The 24,833-nt window shown below is 49.2% G+C and overlaps 2 protein-coding genes across 2 annotated transcripts in view; one reads left to right on the top strand and one right to left on the bottom strand.

Moving 5' to 3' along the window:
* The window catches only part of osbpl10b (oxysterol binding protein-like 10b), a gene marked incomplete at its 5' end in the record, with an annotated part of 35,101 nt that extends 29,781 nt beyond the window's left edge, over positions 1-5,320 (top strand). The window contains 4 exons of the mRNA XM_084444513.1: positions 1,714-1,900; positions 2,002-2,184; positions 3,972-4,125; positions 5,189-5,320. Coding sequence (XP_084300639.1) covers positions 1,714-1,900; positions 2,002-2,184; positions 3,972-4,125; positions 5,189-5,233 — 569 coding nt within the window. The 3' untranslated portion in view covers positions 5,234-5,320. The remainder of the gene's footprint in view (positions 1-1,713; positions 1,901-2,001; positions 2,185-3,971; positions 4,126-5,188) is intronic.
* Positions 5,321-7,532: 2,212 nt separating this feature from the next.
* Positions 7,533-24,833, bottom strand: part of stt3b (STT3 oligosaccharyltransferase complex catalytic subunit B) — a 31,102-nt gene continuing 13,801 nt past the window's right edge. The window contains exons 6-16 of the mRNA XM_084444368.1: positions 15,712-15,810; positions 14,685-14,831; positions 14,390-14,438; positions 13,830-13,984; positions 12,796-13,007; positions 12,181-12,368; positions 11,875-12,046; positions 11,218-11,391; positions 10,759-10,872; positions 10,249-10,458; positions 7,533-8,821 (exon numbers count right to left, since the gene is read on the bottom strand). Coding sequence (XP_084300494.1) covers positions 8,741-8,821; positions 10,249-10,458; positions 10,759-10,872; positions 11,218-11,391; positions 11,875-12,046; positions 12,181-12,368; positions 12,796-13,007; positions 13,830-13,984; positions 14,390-14,438; positions 14,685-14,831; positions 15,712-15,810 — 1,601 coding nt within the window. The 3' untranslated portion in view covers positions 7,533-8,740. The remainder of the gene's footprint in view (positions 8,822-10,248; positions 10,459-10,758; positions 10,873-11,217; positions 11,392-11,874; positions 12,047-12,180; positions 12,369-12,795; positions 13,008-13,829; positions 13,985-14,389; positions 14,439-14,684; positions 14,832-15,711; positions 15,811-24,833) is intronic.

The following is a 24,833-nucleotide window of genomic DNA, read 5'->3' as shown; positions in this document are numbered from 1 at the left end:
ATAATGTGTGAGTGTGTGTGTGTGCACGCGCATGTCCATCCGTGCGTGTGTGCATGCGTGTGTGTGAGTGTGACAGAGAGAGGATCTACCGTGCTAGCCTTAGCTCAGAGCTAATCAGGCCGAGCTGTAATTAGGACAGTCGTTCATTTGTAACGAGGCCGATCGCGCTCCTGGCCCCCCCTGAGTGGTGATCTACACACTATGCTAATGAGCAGTCATATGGTGCGGGGGTGTGGGACGGCTCCTGAGAGTCGAAACAAACTCACCACTGTGGTGAAGATCTTAAAGAATCTGTAATAAACACTTAGCAGGCATACTGTAAAGAGAAGAGCTCTGACGGCTAAGAAGAAGAGGATATATTTAACTTGGAAGACCTACATCGCCGACTGTAGATTTGCTCCCTATTAGCTTCCCTGACACTTCTCACCAGCTACTGTGGATTCATGCGATTCATATTGAGGAGACACTGTACTGTAACACACCCCGGGATTAAATGAATACACTCTGTCTTTCTGAAGTTGACAGCACGGAATGTCCTTTATTGGCTCTTTGTCATAGCAGTCACGAGTCTCTCTTCACAGTACCCTGCAGCCATTTGAAAACACAACGAATTCTGCTACTGTATACTGTATGCAACCCAGCTTCACCAGAACGGCCCGAGATTCTTGGAGAGGTGGTGGCCCACAGATGGACACTGAACTTTTAATTGCGAACACTGTGTCCCGGTGTTTCTTAGCCTGGGCACGGGCACGCACGACTGGCTCTGTACGCCAGCCACTTTCTGACCGCGGGGAAATACGGGCGCAACAGGAGCAAATGTTGACCCTGCGATGCCCAGAAGGGCACTGCCCCGAGGAGGGCCTCCTGCAGCATGCCGGCCAGCGGACCTTCTGGAGGAGGAACCCGGGGGGGCGGAGCGGAATGGGGGGAGGGGGCTGAGCCGACCCGTTCTTCCTACCTCGGGGAAACAGATGTGTGTCTGTCAGACCTAGGCCGATTCCTGCAGCAGAGACAGATGTCTCTTATGTAACTGCCTGGGGGGGTTGGGGGCAGGCCAGGCTAGGCTGGGGAAGAGACCAGGCCAGGCTAGGCTGGGGGAAGAGACCAGGCCAGGCTAGGCTGGGGGAAGAGACCAGGCCAGGCTAGGCTAGGCTGGGGGAAGAGACCAGGCCAGGCTAGGCTGGGGAAGAGACCAGGCCAGGCTAGGCTGGGGGAAGAGACCAGGCCAGGCTAGGCTGGGGGAAGAGACCAGGCCAGGCTAGGCTGTGGGAAGAGACCAGGCCAGGCTAGGCTGGGGAAGAGACCAGGCCAGGCTAGGCTGTGGGAAGAGACCAGGCTAGGCTAGGCTGGAGAAGGCCAGGCTAGGCCAGGCTGGGCTGAAGAACAGAGCCAGGCCAGGCTGGGCAAGTGAGGGAGAAACGGGCAGATCCAAACTAGGCCCTCCTCCCTCAGGTTCTACCTGGACCAGATCCCCTCTGGCCCTCACAGCACAGCCACAGAGACTGTGGAACCGTGCCGAGCGCTCCAGGGAAACAATGCAATGTGGTGTACAGAAGGTGAAATCCTACTTTAATTTACTCATCACATCTCTTTCTCCTTCTCTCTGTCTCCCTCTCTCTCTGCCTTCCTCTCTCTTCTTCTTTCTCTCTCTCTCTCTCTCTCCCTCCTCTCTCTCTCTCCCTCTCTCTCTCTGTCTTTCTTCCCACCCCCCAGGTGTTCTCTACCTCTTGGAGCATGACGAGGAGTACGTGTTCACGCTGCCCTGTGCCTACGCCCGCTCCATCCTCACCGTGCCCTGGGTGGAGCTTGGGGGCAAGGTCTCCATCAGCTGCGCCAAGAGCGGCTACTCTGCCTCCGTCACCTTCCACACCAAGCCCTTCTACGGAGGGAAGGTGCACAGGTGGGCACAGCGTGTGTGTGTGCGTGCGTGCGTGTGGGTGAGCATGCGTGCGTGTGAGTGTGCGCATGCGCTCAGTTAATAACTACGACCCGTATTTCCAGAGTGACAGCCGAAGTTAAGCACAACCAGACAGGGACCATTGTGTGCAAGGCCCAGGGGGAGTGGAACGGAACCCTGGAGTTCACCTATAGCAGCGGGGAGACCAAGGTGATTGACACCACCAAGCTGCCAATCATCAAGAAGAAGATCCGTCCTGTGGCGAAACAGGGCCAGTTTGAATCACGGTGAGGGGCGGGGTGGGGGGGCTCAATCTTATACACTATTTATGTTGTAGTTAGATAAACGTCGGCTGATTGATTTTCCGACAGCCTTGCGACATGGTGTCTGTGTGAAGATGGAAGGCCCTTGTTGACTGACTGGCTGACTGACTGACTGACTGACTGACTGACTGACTGACTGACTGACTGGCTGACTGACTGACTGACTGACTGGCTGACTGACTGACTGACTGATTGACTGACTGACTGATTGATTGACTGACTGACTACTGGCTGACTGACTGACTGACTGACTGACTGACTGACTGACTGACTGACTGACTGAGAGATGTGAGGTCACAGAGTTAACTCTGTTGACAGTCAAAACGTTGAAGTAAAAAAAAAGTTAGAATAATTATGTTACCATCAGAGGTGCCGTTAGGGTCAGTGAATAGCTTGTACATATGCTAGTGTGACTAGCAGGAGTCATATTCATGCCTAGTATGACTGATCTGCCTCTGGATATGTTAATGTCCATCGTGATATGCTATAATTCAATGCACCTTAATTGAAAATACTCAGCTGATCATAGTAAGGGAAACTGTACAGTTTACAGTAGATGGGAGGCTCAAGCACGTGTTTTCTAAGAGCAACAATGCTGTTAAAAGCACAATTGTCCACTGTTCTAGAAAGTCCAAAGGGGGAATTGGGAGTCTATGATTCCAAGGGTGTGCAAGTCATGACCAAGACCAGAGTGTATCAATTTCATTTTGGTTAACTGAAATACAAATAAAAACTAGGCTTTACAAAAAAACATAACTAACGAAAGCTGTATTGTGTCTGTACAAAACAAACAAACAAAAAACTAAAATTATAGAGAAAATGTCATTATAGAGTTTTTGTCTTCTTCATTTCATACACTAGCCTAGTATTTTGGGTGAATATTAAATCTATCCTCCATTTTTTACACCTTTTGCTGTACCCATGCGCAGAAGTAACCTAATGTACGCCAGATAATTTGTTTTACAATGAGAGAAACAACTTCAGCTTGTGAGATCAGGATAGCCTCATGAGGGTAGCGCAGAAAAAAATACACAAATAAACTGATACTGAAACTAATAAAAACTAAACTAAAACTAAGCATTTTCAAAAAATAACTAAACTAAACTAGCAAACCTGCTTTAAAAATGAATTAAAACTAAACTGAAATTGAAAAAAAGTTAAAACGATAAAAAATGAATGAAAAAAACAAAAATATTATAACCTTGACACACACACACACCCATGTACACACACACACACACACACACACACACACACACATCCTTTTAATTCGATTGTTCTGTGCTCTCTCCTCCTCATGCAGTATTGCATGTGATTTCTGTAATGAGGTGAGTGAATGGCATGAGTCTGGCTGCCAGGGTTGGATGTTCTCCTTTAGAGGTGGAGTGAGTCAGAGGCCTTCATTAGTGTGTCGGTAGTCACGCTGAGCATTAAGAGAACCTGTCTCTCCACAGCGTTAAGGAAGAGGTCAGTCAGGGACAGGTCCTCTCTACAGAGATTTCTCAACTCCGTCGCTTCACTTGGCGGAGACAGCGTGTTGGATCAGCGACAAATTGACAGATGCTCTCTCTCACTCAACTGAATTACATTTTTGTTTCATCCCGCAAGGAGCAGGCGGCTGACTTTGCTCTTTGTTCATTAAAATGTTTTTTGTTGTTGTTATTGATGTAATATGTATGGACAGCCGTGTCGTACGCGCTATGAATAAAAGTTGGCTGACTTCGACGTGACTGTTCCCCCCTGGCCGACAGGAGCCTGTGGCAGCACGTGACGGCGTCGCTGAGGACGGGAGACATCGACACGGCAACGGAGCACAAACATCAGCTTGAGGAGAGGCAGCGGCAGGAGGGCCGGCAGAGGGCCGCCGCCAAGACCCCCTGGAAACCCAAATACTTCATCAAGGAGGTGAGGCCCCGTGAACAGAGCCTTAACCCTCACCTTAGCTTTAAAGGTTAAGGTCACTATTTTGGACTTTAGGGCCTATTCTTGGTCAGTTTCACATGAACCTGACACGAAGAGACTTCATTTTCCCTGATGGCCTCAGTTTGGCGCTAGCTACAGTTTTGCAGGCGCCCATTCAGCTACAATGGAAGTCAATGGGGCAGTTGAGACTTTGGAAAAAAGTACGGACCATTGCTTTTTTAAAAGATTACAAATGTACTGCTTTACACGTAGTCAGTAGCTATCTATCTAGATTCAAGATTCCTATATCTGTCACAGGTAATGTACGGTGTACAGTCACAGTGAAACGTTACTGCTAATTGCTCAGTACCCAATTACAATTATCTAGTAGTAGAGAGTGAGCTAGTAAACTCCAACATGAGGTCAGGATTTGTATCCTAATTGTGATCAGCTGCTTTTCAAGTGGCACTCCTCCTCTCTCAAACGTACAGTAGCCTAGTGCGGAGGTTCACAGTGCCAAAGGTATGAGGTAGTGCGGTCAGTGAAATAGTTCTGTTTCAAATAGAACTTTTGTTTCAACATTTGGTTTTTGATTGTGATACTGTACATTTCACAGGAGAGCATACTGAGACTGGTAAGATTGCACTCCGTGCTTCCTGTCTCGGAAAAGCACATTGATCATACTTTTCCCAATGTCTCGACTGCCACATTGACTGTCATTGTAGCTGAGTGCGCACGTGCAGAACAACAAGCTAACTCAATACTGAGGCGATCAGGGAAATGATGGTCTCTACATGTCAGCTTGTAAAACAGAGCGAGAAAAGGCCCTAAAGTCCAAAATAGTGAACATATCATTTAACCCTAACCCTAAACCTACTATAACAAATGGTATGACAAATAGTGTATCTGGTATGACAAAGTAAATTATTCTTTTGTATGTGTGTGTGTGTGTGTGTGTGTGTGTGTGTGTGTGTGTGTGTGTGTGTGTATGCGTGTGTGTGTGTATGCGTGTGTGTGTATGCGTGTGTGTGTATGCGTGTGTGTGTCTCTGTGTGTGTGTGTCCAGAGTGAGGGATGGGTGTATCACAACCCCTTGTGGAAGACTCACTGACCAGCAGCCTGGAGCGGTATGCTAGCTGTCCATCGGGGAGCATGCCCGGAGGGTCGCCATGACAACGAGGAGAAGAGACTACGTGGATGAGAAGAGGAGAGAAGAAGAAGAAGAAGAAGAAGAAGGGGAGAAAGGAGGAGGAGGAGGAGGAGACTGAAGCCTGTGAGGGTGAAGCCTGTGTGTGTAATTGATATTCACAATGACAATGAGACGTGCCAAAGACTAGCAGAGGACTGGGCAGGGAGCTGGTCCAACACTGGTCACCATCAGAAACTGCCCTGTCTCTGCACACAGTCAAACACTGTACTTATACTAGATAATACTATACCATGAGTCTAGATAATACTATACCATGAGTCTATACAGTGTGTGATATAGTACAATGTTGTAAAGAATACTGTACAAGCCCTATTTAAAAGCTCTCTGTTTCCTTATTCTCCTGGAGACAAGACCGTCGGCCATTTTTAGAAGGACTGTTTGGAAACGGGAAGCAGCTGGTTCAGTTCAATGGAACAGTACTTCCTGTTTGTTTTATAAAGTAGATCCAAATATCAGATTACATGCTACTGCCCCTACATGCATTTCCTTAGTTTGCACATGTACTGTACAATGTAATTGGGCACAGGAGATTTTGCACATGCACTGTATGTATGGATGTATGTATGTTTGCACTGTATGCATGTTTTATGTATGTATGTATGTACAGTACGTATGTATGTATGTATGTATGTATGTACACATGTATGTAGGTATGTATGTATTCTGTATTCATGCCCAATAGACTGTACACAAAACTGTCAATAACACAGTACACCAAAATACAACTATGTAGATGTGATGACTGTATTTAAGGTTTTGAACAAGGACATATTCTGGTGTTCAGAGTCTTCCATCCACCATCAAGGTGTGTGGAGATAATCCTGACCATTAGCATATAACCATCTGGAAAAACATCTTGCATCATCTACCCAGAAAACGTGTTCCCTCACACAGCCTTGACAGAGCTGCTGCTCAACACTTACCTAACCCAGTGTGATATGAGTCATAATCTCATTGAGCGCTGGGTCCTTTTAAATTTCTTACCCTTGACCACTAAATCCAATCTCCTAATCATAATTTGGCTTGCAGCCTAAAGAGACTGACAATGCCAAACCCTTTCCTAACAGAGAAGGGACCTGCCCCAACACCACTCCATGCTGCTTATCCTACCCATTAGTCAATCCAGAGGACAGATCACCCTCAGTATGTTCTGCTTCATTATACTTCCTTAATATTCACTATTAGGAATCATTATTATCTAAACTAAACACTATCAAACACTTGGGATTATGGGGGAGGTGAGTTTTTTGAAGAGCAGACCTAGGTAGGAGCAATGCATTCTACAGATGTGAGTTTATTGTGGTGCGCTTGACTTGATTTGCTGTGCCTGTAGACTTTGGTAGTTTGGTATTATTCCAATGGAACAGATGTTAGTAAATCAGGCTCTCCTCAAGCTTTTTCAGTGGTTTGAATTGTGTATTTGATTCCAGTCTGGTGATGAGTCCAGCTCCCATGTCCTTCGGTCGACGTAGGATCACAGCCTTCCTCACATCCCTTCCCTCTGATGTGTGAATGTCTCCGAGTGGGAGGAGTGGTGTCCCAGCCACACAGCTTCCAGCAAACACTCGTCCTGTCCACCTGTGTAGCAACCTAACCTATGCAATTTAGAGAAGGTAGTCTTAAGAGCCCCGGTGCGGGATTTAAAGATCTGCATTTGTTTAGAATAAAGATCTGATGATGATCTTGTCTGCCTCTTCATCTTTTAACCTTCTGTGTGGCTGGTCTTGTTCTCTTTAGTGTTCTCTCCCCTAGGTTGTTTCAAATTTACCCTCAACTACACATGTTGACCGGACATAGGTGAACGCAACATGGTGAAGATGAAGCTATTACACAAAAGATTATCATAGGTACAAGGGCTTATTAGACATTGGTATTTGACAGAGCCATACTCCATTGGAGTGTGGTGGTTTAGGATGAAGGCAAATGCAGTAATAAGAGTTTGCAGTTAATAAGGAAAGCGCTGCCACCTAGTGGCCAGGTGAAGCACAGCATTACAAGTTCTCGATTGATACAAGTGCTTGAAGGTTTGAACAAAAAGTGACAACAAACATCTGAACTCAACCTCTTTATTCAAAAAGGCATCTTTCATCCTCACACCAGCATCCATTTAATTTTGTTACAATTGATGGAATAAACCTTGACATATATATAACATTTTTGCATTTCATTTCATGATAGGACGCTATGTCACGTCCATCGTTCATGTAATAAATACCATACAGACACATCTCTCTCTGACTCACCATTTTGGAAACGTTTGATATGAACTCACTGTTGTCTGCAGTACAACCCTCTCAACCAGCACAAACCTGGTCAGCATTCTCACAGAACAGTGCTCGCCAAGCTTTAGGGGACCCAGTGTTTTCTGAGCAGGCGGAGTGCGGGCAGCCTGGTGGACCAGGCCCACCCTGGCACTCACGTTTCATTTCAGGCAGGTGAAGACCATGACAGAAGAACCCAGAAGCAGAGTTGGTGATGGGAGTAAAAATGTGAGACAAGTTGAGATACTTGTGGACAAAAGAGACGAGGAGCACTGAGTATTGTTACATACGTAGAGCCAATTGCCTGACTTTAAAAAAATGTTTTATTTCAAACCACAACGAGAATCCAGCACAGAACATGGCATGAGGTCTTTCATGAGTTGACTGTACGTTTGACCAGATATAGTCATATCCAACAGTATTATTTAGTACCATTCAGAGCATGCATCAGAACCAGCTGCCACTACCACTTCCTCCCTCCCTCCTCCTCTGCCTCCCTCTCTCTCTCTCTATTCTCTTCCTGACATTTCTTATGGTTTTAAAGGTAACAAGTTCAGCCTGGTGTACAGTATGGAATGTCTTTGGCGCAATAATTTCCCAGCTCATCTAGTTCTTTCACTGATTTGATCATTATGCTGTGTTTGTTGTTGGTGTTCAGATTCCTGGGGGGAGTGGGTTATATGGTAGGTTGTGTGAATCCCAAAATATGCTGGCTGCCCCTTTCCTGTCCTGCCCCATCCCCTGCCTCTATCCTACCCCTTCCCTGGTATCGGACAACTCCCCTTCCGATATCACCAGGCCAAAGCCCACCATGACATTTTCAAGTACAAAAGAAATGCGAGTCAAAGGTTAAAGTTCCTCAGGTTAAAACCAATGGGGGCGTGGTCTCGGACTAGCCCACACCCCTCCTCCTCGTCCTACCCCTGGCGGGGGTCAGTGTGGTTGCCGAGCCTCCCGTCACCGTGGAAACCGCAGACCGGGACCTCGATGCAGAGTCATTCAGATGTCAGCGGATCACTGGTGTTCAATGCTCATCTCTGATTGGCCGATTACTTGCTTGTTGCGTTTTGAATGTTTTTGTGTTTTTTTTCCTCCCCCCTTCTCTCTCTCTCTCTCTCTCCCATCCGTAGCACCTTCTGAGGAGGGGCTAGACGGATTTCTTAGTGAGTTTCTTGCCTTTCTTCAGGGCAAGTTTGTTCTTCACGTATCCACGCTTCCTCTTTGCAGTCTGGAGAGAGGAGGAGAAGAGGACACGGTCAGATATTAACGTGGATCTTCACTACTTCCATCACCAGAAACCCTTCAGAGCAGTGAAGCAAACAAGAGAGCCTTGGTTTGCCTTATATGTTGAGTCTGGACTTAAGACATTTCCGTTGTTTTTGATGTTAAAGGGGAACGCCGCTGTCATAGCAGGTTTAGCTCAAATGTCGCTTTGTCCTCAATGAAACCGATCCGTACACACCAACATTTAACCGATCCGTGCAGTAGGAAGCTAGCTTCTTTTTCCTCTGTGCGCGCACCCCCTTTATGGAGGTCTATGGGCCTCTGCTAAAAACTATGATAAACATGCATTTTCAAGGCAGGAAGCGCAGGGTGTGATCTTACCGGTGTCATTATGCTGTCGTGAAATTTATCGCATTATCAAACCGAATATTGAAACAAAAGCTCCATTTGAGCCAGAACTATTTTGTTACCATACCTTTCTCACTGTAAACATCCGCCGCACGTTGTAGAGAGCGCGAGCATGCGCGGTAAAGCTAGACGATTGTTTACATCCTCCTAGCCATGCCTAACACGTCAACACATGGGGATGGCGATTCATTTCACAAGACAACATTCTACTGAGACCGGTAAGGGGCTTCCTGGCACTTCCTGCCTTGAAAATGCATGTTTATCTTCATATTAAGTCCATGGATGTTATGCATCACTGCACTGCATGTTGGATGGTTCATCCAACAAACCATCTGGCGCGTCAGGTTACCGATGTAGGGTCCATCCCATCAAAAAATATTAGTTTCTTCACAGACACAAAATCTTGCACTGTTTTCTCCGTGTCTGTATTGTTTATTGATTGGCAGTCAGTCGGCAGGTCAAATTGTTAACTCTCCAAGTTTTGGTGCAGGCATGTTTTGATACATTGTCCAATGACATTTCTGAATGGCACAGTGATTTGAAAACCTCACTCCCCACTGACTGAAACTTGATTCCTTTACACAAAATAAGAACTTGATTCCTATTCAAAATTCACTAGCTATTTGAGACACGGGCCGAGTAGTTTGCAGTGATGCATAACATCCATGGACTTAATATAACGCTTTTCAAGGGGGTTTAAGACATACTTTGAAAATGAATGGGATCCTATGGGCAGCGAAAAAAGGCAACACAAAACCGCTAATGTATCTAATGACACAGTGAAGGCCTTGATAAACAATCTGGCATGATGTATAACAGTGGGGAAATGTAAGAAATTAGCCCAAATATCAAAGATGACATAACTGTCCTTTGAGGGACTTTAACATGGTCTTGTTTTTGCCTGCAAAGCTACTGTAAACCAGGCTGGCGGTGCCCTCAGAATTCCACCTGCTCCAACTGGGTATTTCACCCAAGGAGGTGTTCTAGTGGATTCCGCCCAGCTCGGGTGCATGACGTTCTCACCTTTTTGGAGGTGTACTTCTGCTTGGTGGTGCTGGAGAGCCGGGGCTTGTGGTCCAGCGGCTGGCGGTTCTCCTGCTTCTTGACCTTGTAGATCCTGACCAGCCAGTGCTCCGTGGTGAACGCCTCCTCCAGGTGCTTCAGCTTGATGTCCTTGTTCCCGATCTCCGCGTTCCGCGTCCGGTCAAAGCCCGGTGGCGTCCGGAAGTCCAGCTAGGGAGGGGACAGAGAGACCATTGTTTGAATCTCCATATCACGTGTATGTTTTATTTGTTTATTTGCTCTTTTCCAGTGTTTAATTATTATTTATTTTAGGTATTTTAGTGTCATTAATGTGATTTCTATGTATGTGATTTATGGACCAGAGTCTGCTAAATAAAGTTGATGATTAACAGAGACTGAGGTCTGAACATACTAAAATAAAGGATGGATAAAATGAGCTTAGTGCTTGTATGTACACTAACACCACCAAGCTCATAGTGGGCTACAGGGTCAGGGAGGGCGGCTGCCTACCTGCATCTCTCCAAAACGGTAGTAGGACATCTTGTACATGAGACAGTTCAGCAGGGTGGGGGAGCCATCTTTGTCCACCCTGAACTCTCCTTGGGGGGTGAAGTAGTCACTCTCCTGAGGAGGGGGGGGGGGGGGGGGCAGATGAACAGCATTAGGGGACCAAGAGGAAAGACAGAGAGAGGAGGAACTTTAAAACTGTAAATTATTTATCAAGCACTGGTACGTTGGTAATTTTATTCACCAGGTTTTCCATGGGCTTTGAATAGACCCTTGAGCAGACTCTACACTTGAGGCCTAATTAGCTATTTGAGAATTCCCTTCTGTAGTTCCCATCATGGTATTGATAGAATTGTCTTCCTCCCTAGTGCAGACAGGAGTTTCTCTCCCACCTTGATGTCTCTGGAATATGCAGGAAGCGTTTCCAGATGAGCGTAGCAGCTCATGTCTGGTTTAACCCACCCGGATGTCTTTGGGATGCTCCCCCTCGGCGATCCTGACCATCCACAGGAACTTGTTGATGTCGTCGCCAGAGTAGCCAATCACGCCCCCAAAAATGATGAGCACGTAGTCCACGTCTAGCGACTTCATAATCTCGTAGGCAGCGCTCTCATTGGACGACATGGCCTTGCCCACCTGGGCAGGCAGAGACAGAGGGAGAGATGAGAGTGACTCGTGGTGGCACCATGCGCATGCACGACAACAACCAATCGGGACAATCCTCTGCCGGGAGGAGCTTTCTACAATATGTTGGACAAACAGCAGTGCTACCACAATCCTTACTTCATCCACTACCAGCAAACATTATTCCTATCAATAGATTACTGTCCATTAAGCTTAACCTCAGATAGTTGAAATTGATAGTTAAAGGAACGAGTCGTCTTTTTTTTTTAGGACCCTATGCGAAAGGCGAAAATTGAACGGTGAAGATTTGACAAACAATCTGGCATGATGAATGACAGTGGGGAAATGTAAGAAATTCGCTTAAATATCCCCCCGAAAAGGCACTTCCCATTAACTGATAGTTTGAGCATCTGCAGATCACCCAGACCTCAATAGAAAGTGTTGCCAGGGTTCTTGCTAGGACTGATGGCCGAGTGATGAAGTTGCCATTCTTACCAGCGCTATATGACTGTTGTTCCACGTGTTGTTGTCCACTAGCGTGGTTCGGTTGGCCATTCCTGCTATCTGGTAGCCGTAGTCCCACCAGGACATGACGCGCGCGTGCTCGTCCGTGTTCTGACGCAGCCAATAGTAGGCCTCCCTGAAGTCGTCCAGGATGTTCCGAGAGCTGAGCGCGCACAAAACACAAAGAGGGATCTTAGGATGGGAGACAAAAGCGTGCTTTTGTAGCCGTCGTTTTCAAATGAGACGTATGTGTAAATGCATTTGCAGGAGGCCTGTGTGTGTGTGTGTGTGTCTTACCCATCGTGGTTGTATGAAGCCAGCACCACGCTGGGGCTGGAGTAGGCGTTGCTGGTGACCCAGGTGCAGTGGACGGCGAACATCATGAGCAGCATCAGCATCAGCATGGTCACGATGCTCTTGATGTTGGGGCCCAGACCTTCCTCGGCCTTCTCCTGCTCCGACACGTGCTTACGCACCTTCCCGGCCTGCAGGGGGAGACACACGCGCACGCATGCTTGTTCAGTCACAGCGGTTAAAGGGATCGGCCTTGATTTTCGGCGTTTAGCGTGTTTTTACGCGGCAGGACGCAGGTGCTTCTGACTCTATTCCGGGCACTTTGGAGAATCCGCTTTAGCTGCGTCAAAACCTCCCTAAAATTCCTCAAAACGACATTCAAATGGTTACTCTCCATCACCTTTCCACTAGCAAGTCGGCTAATGCTAAACCGGCGCTTACGTGGAACCGGAGTGCCCAGAACAGAGTCTGGATCGTCTGCGTCCTTCTGGTACACTTCTAGTTAAGTGCAACAACAATCTAAATATTGAAAATCCCAGGCCCTGGTCCCTTTAATGTGAATCTTTTCTTCAGATAAAGGTTTTTGCCATCTCCGTGGCCTCTTGTCTGACCCCTGACCTTGTCATAGAGGTTCCCAGAGTTCCTCTTGTCGTCCTCGTCACCGCTGTCCTCGGCGGGGGGGCTCTCCCTCTTCATGTCGTCTCCCAGGTAGTGCTCGAACACGCTGGAGAACGCCACGGCAGACAGCATGCACACCACGGGCGTGAGCGTCAGCATCAGTCGCACCATCACGCCGGCGAAGTAGACGGCGCTGATGGCGTACAGCGCCACTGGGGGGCAGCAGAGAGACAGGCTTCAATGCAGGGTCAGACCACCATGTGCTCACTCACAGGGAACTTGGGAAGTTCCAAGACCATCCTTTTATCCAGCACGTTAGTCTAACACAATTACACGTCATGCCAAACACTTTTGCCAAAATGTCTCTGGGTGATGTAATCGGACTCTTGTTGCTATGCCAACGTGACGTGCTAGCAGTGCTAGCATTCCTTACATTCCTGAGTAGCGTTGGCAAGTTTGCTTTACCTCAGAATCGCCATTGATTACTGAGCTACCTTTAAAATGCATGTGAAGTCCACATATGTAGTAGCTAAATCTGTCCATGGAATCTGTCCATTTTTTTCAGCAGATATCTCCGTTACAACAAGATTCAGCTAGCCAGGCAGTTGTGTGTTTATATGGCAACGAGAGTCCGATTACATCACCTGGACACACTCGCCAACCGGACAGTATTTGGCTTGGCGCACACACACACACACACACACACACACACATGCACAGACCCAGACACACATACACAGTGTGAAGCACAAACATAAATTTTCAGTCTGGATCTAGAGCAGATGTCTAGGGAGTAGGGTCTAGAGTCTCAGGTCTTGGGAGTAGGGACTAGGACCTAGGGATAATTGAATTAATTCCTCCTAAGGATTAATTTCGTCCTAAGGATTAATTCCTTCATTTATTCATTCATTCATTAAATAAAAGATCGATTTTGGGATTCATGAATAGTTTCTGAATCATTTGATTCAGAATCGATTAATTTATTTTTTTAACCCAGCCCTAGTTTAGCTGCGGGGACCGTCTCAGGATCTCACCGAAGACGCGCTCGTCGTTGATGTTCTTGATGCAGAACCAGAGGCCTGCTGGGAAGGTGCAGACCAGGATGTGCAGGTCGAAGAAGAAGGAGACCCAGGTGGTGGGCTGGTGCTCCGACACCGACGCGATGATGGGGATGTGGATCTTAGCATAGCTGTGGAGATACAATATAGAGAGGGGGTAAAGAGATTACATGAGCCTTGACAGAGAAATTAATGCAGTGTTAACAAGGTCAACTCTACCTTTGAGATCGTGTGTGTGTGTGATCGTGTGTGTGTGGGTCCCAAAAAGATCATCCTTGCTGGTTAGTCTGTTGTACTGAGGTATAACATCCCTTACCTGTGGCAAGTTTCTTGTGTTTCCCCAAAAGCTACTATCAACTCCAATCAAAGGAAGGTAGGAGGATGATATGGTGATGACTGACTGAATATGGAAGTTAGTGTGAGCTGGAAATCTCTCTGTGAAATGTGTCAAGGCCTCGCCGTAGCTCTCAGCATTCTGGCTTTGCTGGGGCAGTTTGTTTGTGTTGTGTTTGTGTTGTAACCATCACTGTACCTACCCAGTATCCCACAAGGAGTAGAAGCGACCACTCCATGGGGCGATGTACCCTGAAAACACACCGGATCACGTGAACATATGCAGCCAAGCCACCTGCATGTGTCAGGTATGTAGATTCAACTGTTTATGTCAGGTACAGTAAATGACTATGTAAAAAAAAAAACTCCTAAAGAAACTCTAACTCGTTCAGCACACAGTGCACTCTTCAGGGTTACAATATCCATGCTTAAAGAGGGTCACGTAGACGAACTGCTTCTGATGACCATGGTTCTGATGACCATGGTGCCTGGACTCACCGGTGTAGGTCAGGTAGATGACGGTGAGGAAGACCGCCCCGGCGGCCAGGGAGACGCCCAGGAGGAAGAGGGTCTGGAACTCCTGTCTGGTCAGTCTGTCCTTCAGATACTGCAGGAAGGCGTAGGCCTGCAGCAGCGCAAACACACCTGAGAGAGAGAGAGAGAGAGAGAGAGAGAGAGAGAGCGGGGAGGGACAGAGAGAGGGGGAGACAACGAGAGAGAGAGAGAGAGAGCAGGGAGGGAGAGAGACAGAGAGAGAGAGGGAGATTGAAATGAAAGCACTTATAAAAGTCAGACTCAACGGTGTCAGTTAAATGCCAAACATGTACTGTAACTATAATTGGAAAGCAATAGCTGTATAGGTCGTGCTACTCTGTACGTGAACAAGACAGGCTACAACAATAGCCTGCACTGTTTGTCAGATATGCCCACATACAGGCTATGAGAGTGGTGCAGTAGAGGTCCTTGGTGTCCAAAGAGCACTTGATGACAAGATAAGCCAAGTAGCACTCCAACCAACAGTCGGCAGTTATCTAATCAACCAGCTACAGCAACACTCGCCCCCACACACACACACACACACACACACACACACACACACACACACACACACACACACACACACACACACACACACACACACACACACACACACACACACACACACACACACACACACACACACACACACACTATACAGTGTTCAAGGATATGACATTATAGACCTACTGGATGAGAGATAAAGAGACATCATCCCTACAGTAAATGGTAAATGGAGTGCACATATATAAGCGCTTTACAATGGCCTCTCATTCTCACATTTACACACCAATGGCGGCCAGCTGCCATGCAATGTGCTAACCTGCTCATTGGGAGCAATTTGGGGTTCAGTGTCTTGCTCAAGGACACTTCCTACATGTGGAGGGGAGGAGGCGGGATTCGAACCGCCGACCCTGCGGTCATTGGACGACCCGCTCTACCTCTTGAGCCACGGTCTCTCCACCTACAGTAGGCGAATGTACTGTACCTGCGGCCGCCATGTGTTCGCTTGTTCTGATTGGTTGGAAGCCTACGAAGGGGATCTGCATGGACAGAACCAGACCCACGATGTAGAAGGTGCTGTAGGCTGGAGGAGGGAGAGAGAGAGAGAGGTGAGTATACACACACACACACACACACACACATAGAAGCAGCACACATGCATGGAACCGACGCACGCACGCACACACACAAACCCATCTCTATTCTTATTCCACGATCCACCAAGTATCTAAGCATGTCACTTCATACCAGACCAACTAATATGCTCCTGGTTTAACAAGAGAAAGACGGAGCAGAGGCAGAGCTGAGGAGAGGAAGATGAGGCAGAGCTGAGGAGAGGAAGATGAGGCAGAGCTGAGGAGAGGAAGATGAGGCAGAGCTGAGGAGAGGAAGATGAGGCAGAGCTGAGGAGAGGAAGATGAGGCAGAGCTGAGGAGAGGAAGATGAGGCAGAGCTGAGGAGAGGAAGATGAGGCACAGCTGAGGAGAGGAAGATGAGGAAGAGCTGAGGAGAGGAAGATGAGGCAGAGCTTGAGGCAGAACTGAACTGAGGGACTAGGATGAGCTGAGTGAAGCGTACTTCAACCTGTAACTGTTTTTAATTATTATTATTATTATTATTACGTATTGTGTTTGTTCTGTTGTTATTTAGGTATTTGTGTGAACTCGTCAACACTGTAAATGAGGGAAACCCCAGTGCTTTACGAGTAGAAATAAAGGTTTAAAATGAAATGAGGCCCTGTTTGTAGCTAACGAGACAGAGACAGGCAGGGCCTGGCTAGGACTAGGGGTGCATTTGTGTGTGCGTGTGTGTGTGTGTGTGTGTGCGCGCGGGATCGATAAAGTTGCAGAGTTCCTCCAGGGTCGGACAGTAATGGAACGGCGGTACTTTGAAGAAGAACTTCGGCAGAATTTAAATCTAGCTGACTTGGCAGCACGGCTTCCCGTCAGCAGCAGTCAAACACACTGATGTTGCTGGGGACACTAATGCAGCGGAGGAGTGCCCTGGCATTCGAAATGAGCGCTCTCCGAATAAGAACCAAAATCAGCCAGACTGCCCCATTCAGCTGAAGTCCCTCAGGTGGACTTTGATCACTACTTCCCATCCTGACAGAGACCAGGGAAGGTTACTTTAGAGCACAACAAAGACTAATTGCCTCGCAGAAGTGGAGACGAGGTTTAATCCCCCACAAGAGGAAATAAAAACGCAACTGTCAACAAAACACAACAGCCCAGACGGACCAACAGACAGACGCACGGAGGCCCTTGAAAGCGTCTGATGAGGAAATCGTTTGGCGTGTTCGGTGGGAGCCATTGCCTTGTGTCTAATGCGTCGCTTCCCCTCTCGGGCTCTGCTCCGGCAGTGTGACTGGCAGGCTACCACGGTGTGCACGCACGCACACACGCGCACGCACGCGCACACACACACAAGCAGCACTACAACATGTTTCAGAGACATACACACACACACACAAGCAGCACTACAACATGTTGCAGAGACATAAACACAGCCTATGATTAGTGCCAAGGGGGTTGTTGATAGAAATGAATGTGTGTAAACGTGTGTGTGTGTGTTGGATAGACAGCAGGCAACTGAACATGGTGATGATCGGTAGGGACAGGCTGGTGATACGAGTGTACAAAAGGCTCTGGACTTATTCTGTTTTATTAAGTTTATTTCTCCTTCCTATGTTCAGAGACTCTTATTTTGGTAATTGAAGGACGCATGTCAATGACATCATCATCACAGAGTCCCGCGTAATGTTACCTCAGTCTGGCGCGCTCCGTGAGTGGAGTAGTCTCGCAAAGTGTTGAGCTCTCATGTTGTTGAAGCTAACTTTTCACCCTGTGTTCAATGTGTGCGTCTATGGAGATGTAAGTTATGACGAAATAATGCTAGTTCCATAGTTTAAACTGACATATGCCTGAGTTATGCTTGTGTTAGAAGAGTGAAATGTTAACTAGCATTTAGCCCGTTTTTACCGTAGTTGTTGCTAGGTTAGCCCACTCGCGTTAGCTACTTGACGTTACATTGCATCGCGCTAACCTGTTACTTCGTCCTGCGCATGGAATATTATTCTGCCTATGTTCATTAGCTAGTGTTGCTAATGCTATCTAAACCTACGAGTGTGTAACTATGTACAAGGTGTACTGATATGTTATTTAGCTAGTAATTGTGTACTGGCTAAGTCTGTTCTGTTATTGTGTTTGTACTAGTGCGTGCACAGGCTATATTGTAGCTACTAACCAGCTTTGTATTAGCTTTATATTCATTATTTCCCTGTCTCATTTATTTGCAGATAACCACACTAATTGTAACCTGAGTAGCTTCAATATACTGGCCCCTGGCCACCCGCACGCGGAGCCTGTGTCTCGTCTCATCCTTCTGCATCTACTACACCTCTCCTGCTATGGACATTCTGGCCATGAAGTAGTGCTCTGGCCGGCACTCAAGATTGTGTGTGATGACAAAACTGAACAGCCCTATACAGTCCTACTAAACATTCTACCTAACCACTAACCCTCACCCACATTGATGGTCCTTCGAGCCGGATCTACATCACACTCAATCTAAATCAAGATGGATGTTCAAGCTTATGGTGCACGCCGGCGACGCCCCCCTCCTCGTTATGAAGACTATGAAGTTGACCCCCGTGGCCTTGGAGCTCACTGGCACGGACACGAAAGAGAACAGATGATTCACCAGAAAGGAGCGGCCGAGAAGACCACCCCCACCTCTCATTATTCAACTCCACTACGCCCTGGGCTGGACTGGGATGCTGCCCTCCACGAAAGTGACCCATGCCTCGCACCGAAACAGATGCTGCATGAACCAGAGGAACAGCTAGCCCGCCAGCTACATCAAGACAGAGGAGATGAGAGGTCACGTGAACATCTTACCCCCGGTTATGGCCTGCGCCATGAAACCCAAGCCACAGCCTTCAGAGCAGAACTGGAGGAGATCCAGCGTGAACGGCGCCTGCTTCAGCAGTCTCACCAGCGTATGTCAGCCTACATGGAAGAACTCAAATCAGTCCACACAGACGTGCGACAGCTGGTCAGTACTGCACACAGCCTCCAACAGCTACAAGAGGCTCCTAACAACCACCTGGACCCAGTGAACACCGAAGAAGATGATGACTGGCCTCCCCCACACCCGCCGCTGTGCATCGAGGACGCAACCAGCGTCCCACCTGAGATCGAACGCCTAGATAGACTTATGAGTGAACTGCAAGTTCTGAAAGATGAGACTTTAGCCAACCAGAACCGGTTAGCGCCAGACCAGCCGCGGCCAGCAGCCCCAGCCCAGAGATCAATTGGGGCTAGACACGCTATCTATGCTCCTGCTGCCTCCCCTCTACAGCCTCCTACCTGGCCCGGTCTGGCTCCAGCACAACACAGGTTCACCTCAACGCCGTATGAAGTGCCTGTTAACCCACCTGTGCAACAACCGCCACCTCCTCAGCGTCCCCTATACATGCCAAGGCAGACGTCCATGTACTCCAGGCCCTCTTATCAGAGCACCATCGTGGACACAGCATACCGTGGCCCTCGTCCAACAATTCCCAACCTCTCACATCGAGACCCTGGTGAGTTTGCTCATCTCAAGATCGCCTTAGAGAACTTGTTACCCCCTAACAGCTCAGAACTGTTTAAGTACCAAGTACTCACGGACCACCTTAAGTTGGAAGAGGCCAAACTGATAGCTGATGCTTACCTTCACTCCCAGACCCCCTTCACCGACACCATGATGGCGCTGAATGAAAAGTTCGGCCAGCCCCACCAGCTAGCGCTAAGGCGAATAGCCACAGTAATGGACTCACCTGACATCAAAGGTGGAGATGTGGCTGCCTTTGAGAGATTCTCCCTCCAAATCCAGTCACTCGTGGGCATGTTAAAGACACTCGGCGCTGATGGAGAAATGGAGCTGCAGTGCGGTTCTCATGTGGTTCGTCTGCTCGGTAAGTTACCCCCCGAGCAACGAGCGGATTTCCGCAGATGCATGATCAGCCGGTCAGGTAATACCCATACCCTCCACGACCTGGCTGAATGGCTGAAGTATGAGTCGTGGTGCCAAGATGTCGATGGTCAGCTATCCTCGACCCCAATGACCAAAGACAACCAACACAGCCCGTGGCTGCACAAGAAATCAGGGAAACGTCCTGTCACCGTGCTGCATGGATCACAGAACACATCTAAAGAGATGAAACCTCCCAGCAGCTCTCCCACTCAAGGTAAGCCTCTACCTTATTGTGCCTTCTGTGATAACCGTGAACACCACCTGAGCCAGTGTACAGCCATAAGTAAACTCAACAGAGAGCAGCTGACCGAGTGGATAAAAACCAACAAAAGATGCTGGCGCTGCGCCCGCTCACACCAAGCAGCACAGTGCAACCTGATGAAGCCCTGCAGGCTGTGCGGTGGTCGCCACTTACAAGTTTTGCATGATGTCAACACGGGGCAGCAGAAAGGAACACAGGCTGTGGTGTCTCCGGATGGAGGTGAGGCATCGACAAGGGTGTTATACCTCGACCGACCAACAGAGGGCAGCAGAATCCTTCTGAAAGTCATTCCAGTGTCCCTGTACCATGGCAACTGCACCATCGATACATATGCAGTGCTGGACGACGGGTCAGAAAGGACGATGCTGTTACCAACCGCCGCCCGGAGACTAGGCCTCCAAGGCACACCAGAAACATTGCCTCTACGTACTATCAGGCAGGAGGTGCAAACCCTGCAAGGCAACTGTGTTTCCTTCCTCCTCTCACCAAAGGTTGGGTCAAAGACGCGTTATCGCATCACCAATGCCTTCACAGCTGATCACATCGACCTCGCTGATCATACATACCCGACAGAGTCCCTGCAGAAGAAGTATAAGCACCTGTCAGGAGTACCTCTCCAGTCATTCAAGAAGGTCAAGCCACTGCTGCTCATAGGCAGTGACCACCCACACCTCATCACTCCCATTGAGCCCGTGCGTCTGGGACCCCCCGGTGGCCCTGCTGCTATCCACACCCGGTTGGGCTGGACTCTACAGGGCCCCTCCAGCGTCGTCTGCCGACTGAACAGTTCACAACAGCAGTGCCTGTTCACCTCTGTCCCGCAGCAGGAGAGCGAGCTTATGAGGCATGTTGAGAAACTCTGGCAGACTGATGTTATACCACTCAGAAGCAGTAAAGTAGTGACACGCTCTCAGCAAGACCACCTAGCTGTCAGCTATCTGGAAGACAAAACCACCCGTGTCGAGGTTGATGGCATAATGCGCTATGCCACCCCATTGCTGCGCCGCAGAGACATGCCCCGCCTCCAGGCTGCCCCCGAGGCTGTCATGCCTAGCCTGAGGGGAGTAGAGAGAAGACTCCAGAGAGACCCTGACAAGGCCAAGGTGTACCGGGCGGAGATGGAGAAGTTGATCCAGGGCGGGTCAGTTGTCAAGCTTGACCCATCAGAGCTTAACCGAGGGGATGAGGCATGGTACATTCCCCACCACCTAGTTAGCCATAATGACAAACACACCGCCTTGTGTTCAACTGCTCCCTCCAATATCGAGGGCACAACCTGAACGACTACCTCCTGCCTGGACCGACCCTGGGGGCATCGCTGCTTGGAGTCCTCCTCAGATTCCGAGAACATGCCGTAGCCATAAGCGGAGACATAAAGAGCATGTTCCACCAGGTCCGCCTGCTACCCGAAGATCGCCCTCTCCTGCGCTTTGTGTGGCGTGACCTGTGCCAAGATGAGCCGGCAACAGTATACGAGTGGCAGGTGCTCCCCTTTGGCACTACGTGTAGCCCATGCTGTGCCACGTTCGCCTTACAACGCCACGCAAGAGACAACAGCCAGCCAGGGGACGGGGTGAGGAACTCCATTGAGAGATGCTTTTATGTGGATAATTGCCTCCAGAGTCTTCCCTCCACCACCACAGCACGGGACCTAGTGGACAAGCTAAGAGCCCTCCTGTCCTCCGCTGGTTTTGTGCTGCGCCAGTGGGCCAGCAACGAACCTAGTGTCATTAGCCACCTCCCTGAAGACGCTCGGTCCAACAGCGCTGAACTCTGGCTCGCACAGGACAATTCGGACACTCCGGAGACCACACTAGGCCTAAGCTGGCACTTCTCCACGGACATGCTGAGGTACAAACACCGTCCAGTCCAGTATGGTGAGCCTACCATGCGCAATATCTACAAGGTTCTCGCCAGTCAATATGACCCCTTAGGCTTCATCTTGCCGTACACTACAAGAGCCAAGATGCTGGTGAGAAGCTTGTGGGAAAAGCATAGAGGCTGGGATGACACCCAGCTGCCTCCAGACCTTGTCCGGCAGTGGAGAGACTGGGAAGAAGAGCTGTCCTTCCTCCCTCAAGTAAGCCTCACTCGTCCCTACTCACCAAAGAACATTGCTGCCTCAGTGAGGGAAAGAGAGCTGCACATATTCTGTGATGCATCGGAGCAGGCCTATGGGGCAGTGGCGTATCTCAGAACAGTCGACGATGACGGCACGGCGCACCTGGCCTTTGTGTTGGCCCGCTCCAGGGTAGCCCCAAGGCGTTTGCACTCAATGCCCCGGCTGGAGCTGTGCGGTGCACTCACAGGAGCCCAGCTCTCCAAACTCCTTAGTGATGAGCTCACCCTGGAGATTAAGAAGACAGTAATGTGGACTGATTCTACTACAGTGTTGACCTGGCTGCGTTCGGAATCCTGCCGTTTCAAGGTCTTCGTGGGCACCCGCGTGGCAGAGATTCAAGAACTGACCGACCAGCACACATGGCGATATGTTGACTCGGCACAAAACCCAGCCGACGACATCACTCGTGGCAAAGCTCTGCAGGACCTGGTCCGACCCAACAGATGGAGCCAAGGGCCCCCCTTTCTGCTGAAGGATTCTAACCAGTGGCCTTCCGATCCTACCAGTGCAGTGAAGGACACCCCAGAGGCTACGGAGCTGCGCAAATCCACTTTCTGTGGCGTGAGTTCTGTGGCTGCCGATCAGTCAGATTCAGACCTGCACCAGTACAGCACATGGAAGGAGCTGCTACAAGCCACTGTCCGGGAGCTACACGGGGCGGCTACAGAGGAGAACTGCGCTAAGGCAGAGGATTATCGCCAAGCTGAGAGACTTCTCCTTAGTAGAGCTCAGCGGGACAGTTTCCCCGAAGAACTCCGCCTCCTTAAAGCAGGGAAACTCGTTCAGCGCAGCAGCCGCCTCCTGAACCTGTCCCCAGAGCTGGATGACACTGAACTCATCAGGGTCGGTGGTCGTCTCCGCCGATCTGAAGACCTGGCCTACACTAGCCTACACCCTGTGGTCCTGGATCCCTCACATCCAGTGACCCACCTCCTCGTACAGGACTTTGACAGCCGTCTGAAGCACCCTGGACCCGAACGTGTATTCGCTGAAATCCGACGCACGTACTGGGTTCTGCGAGGAAGAGAGGCAGTCCGTCGCTTCCAAAGAAACTGCACAGAGTGCCGCCGTTGGAAAGCGAGGCCAACCGTACCCCAAATGGCCGACTTACCTGTAGCCCGCCTCCGGCTCTTCAAGCCTGTTTTCCACTCCACAGGCATCGACTGCTTTGGGCCGTTTGAGGTCAGACTGGGTCGTCGCACAGAAAAGAGGTGGGGAATAATATTCAAATGCCTCACTGTCAGGGCTGTACACCTGGATGTCCTGACCTCAATTGACACCGACTCCTTCCTGATGGCCCTGCGTAGGTTTATTGCTAGGAGGGGAACACCTGCTGAGCTCTATTCAGACCAGGGCACCAACTTTAAAGGTGGCGAGAGGGAGCTGGGTGAGGCCTTTGCGGCGATGTCCGCTGACCTTCAGCAGCTCCTTGCCCCACAGAAAATCCAGTTCCACTTCAATCCTCCTGCTGCTCCTCACTTCGGGGGCGTGTGGGAGCGGGAGATAAGATCAGTGAAGACTGCACTGTACACCACAGTCGGTGCACAGCCCCAGCAAGAAGAGGTCCTCCGCACCGTCCTCATTGAAGTTGAGGGGATGCTGAACTCTAAACCGCTGGGCTATGTTCCATCCGATGTCAGCGATCCAGACCCCGTGACACCCAACTGCCTGCTGATGGGGCGGCCTGACGGCTCCCTGCCTCAGGTGGTCTATCCCAAGGAGGAGCTCCTCAGTCGCCGGCGGTGGAAGCATGCACAAGTGCTCGCGGACCACTTCTGGGCCCGTTTCATCCGACTGTATCTACCTGGGATGCAGACGCGGTCAAAGTGGCAGTCATCACCAGCCGACGTCACAGAGGGATCTGTGGCAATGATCGTCGACCCCCAGCTGCCGAGGGCCTTGTGGCCTATTGGGCACATTGTCAAGGTTCACCCCAGTCCTGATGGTCGCGTCAGGTCAGCAGACGTGAAGGTCAAGGACAGAACGTACACCCGGCCGGTCGCCCGGTTGGTTATCCTGCCGGCCCTTCCGGTTGGAGACGACAGTCAGCCCCGTTGACTGATGTTTAGAGTAGTCGCCTTTTGAGTTGAGCAAATGTACTGTGGACATTCGGGGGCGGCTGTACAAAAGGCTCTGGACTTATTCTGTTTTATTAAGTTTATTTCTCCTTCCTATGTTCAGAGACTCTTATTTTGGTAATTGAAGGACGCATGTCAATGACATCATCATCACAGAGTCCCGCGTAATGTTACCTCAGTCTGGCGCGCTCCGTGAGTGGAGTAGTCTCGCAAAGTGTTGAGCTCTCATGTTGTTGAAGCTAACTTTTCACCCTGTGTTCAATGTGTGCGTCTATGGAGATGTAAGTTATGACGAAATAATGCTAGTTCCATAGTTTAAACTGACATATGCCTGAGTTATGCTTGTGTTAGAAGAGTGAAATGTTAACTAGCATTTAGCCCGTTTTTACCGTAGTTGTTGCTAGGTTAGCCCACTCGCGTTAGCTACTTGACGTTACATTGCATCGCGCTAACCTGTTACTTCGTCCTGCGCATGGAATATTATTCTGCCTATGTTCATTAGCTAGTGTTGCTAATGCTATCTAAACCTACGAGTGTGTAACTATGTACAAGGTGTACTGATATGTTATTTAGCTAGTAATTGTGTACTGGCTAAGTCTGTTCTGTTATTGTGTTTGTACTAGTGC

The sequence above is a fragment of the Borostomias antarcticus genome (assembly GCF_949987555.1).
Source record: "Borostomias antarcticus genome assembly, chromosome: 10".
NCBI lineage: Eukaryota > Metazoa > Chordata > Actinopteri > Stomiiformes > Stomiidae > Borostomias > Borostomias antarcticus.
This window is presented reverse-complemented; position numbering and strand designations above follow the sequence as displayed.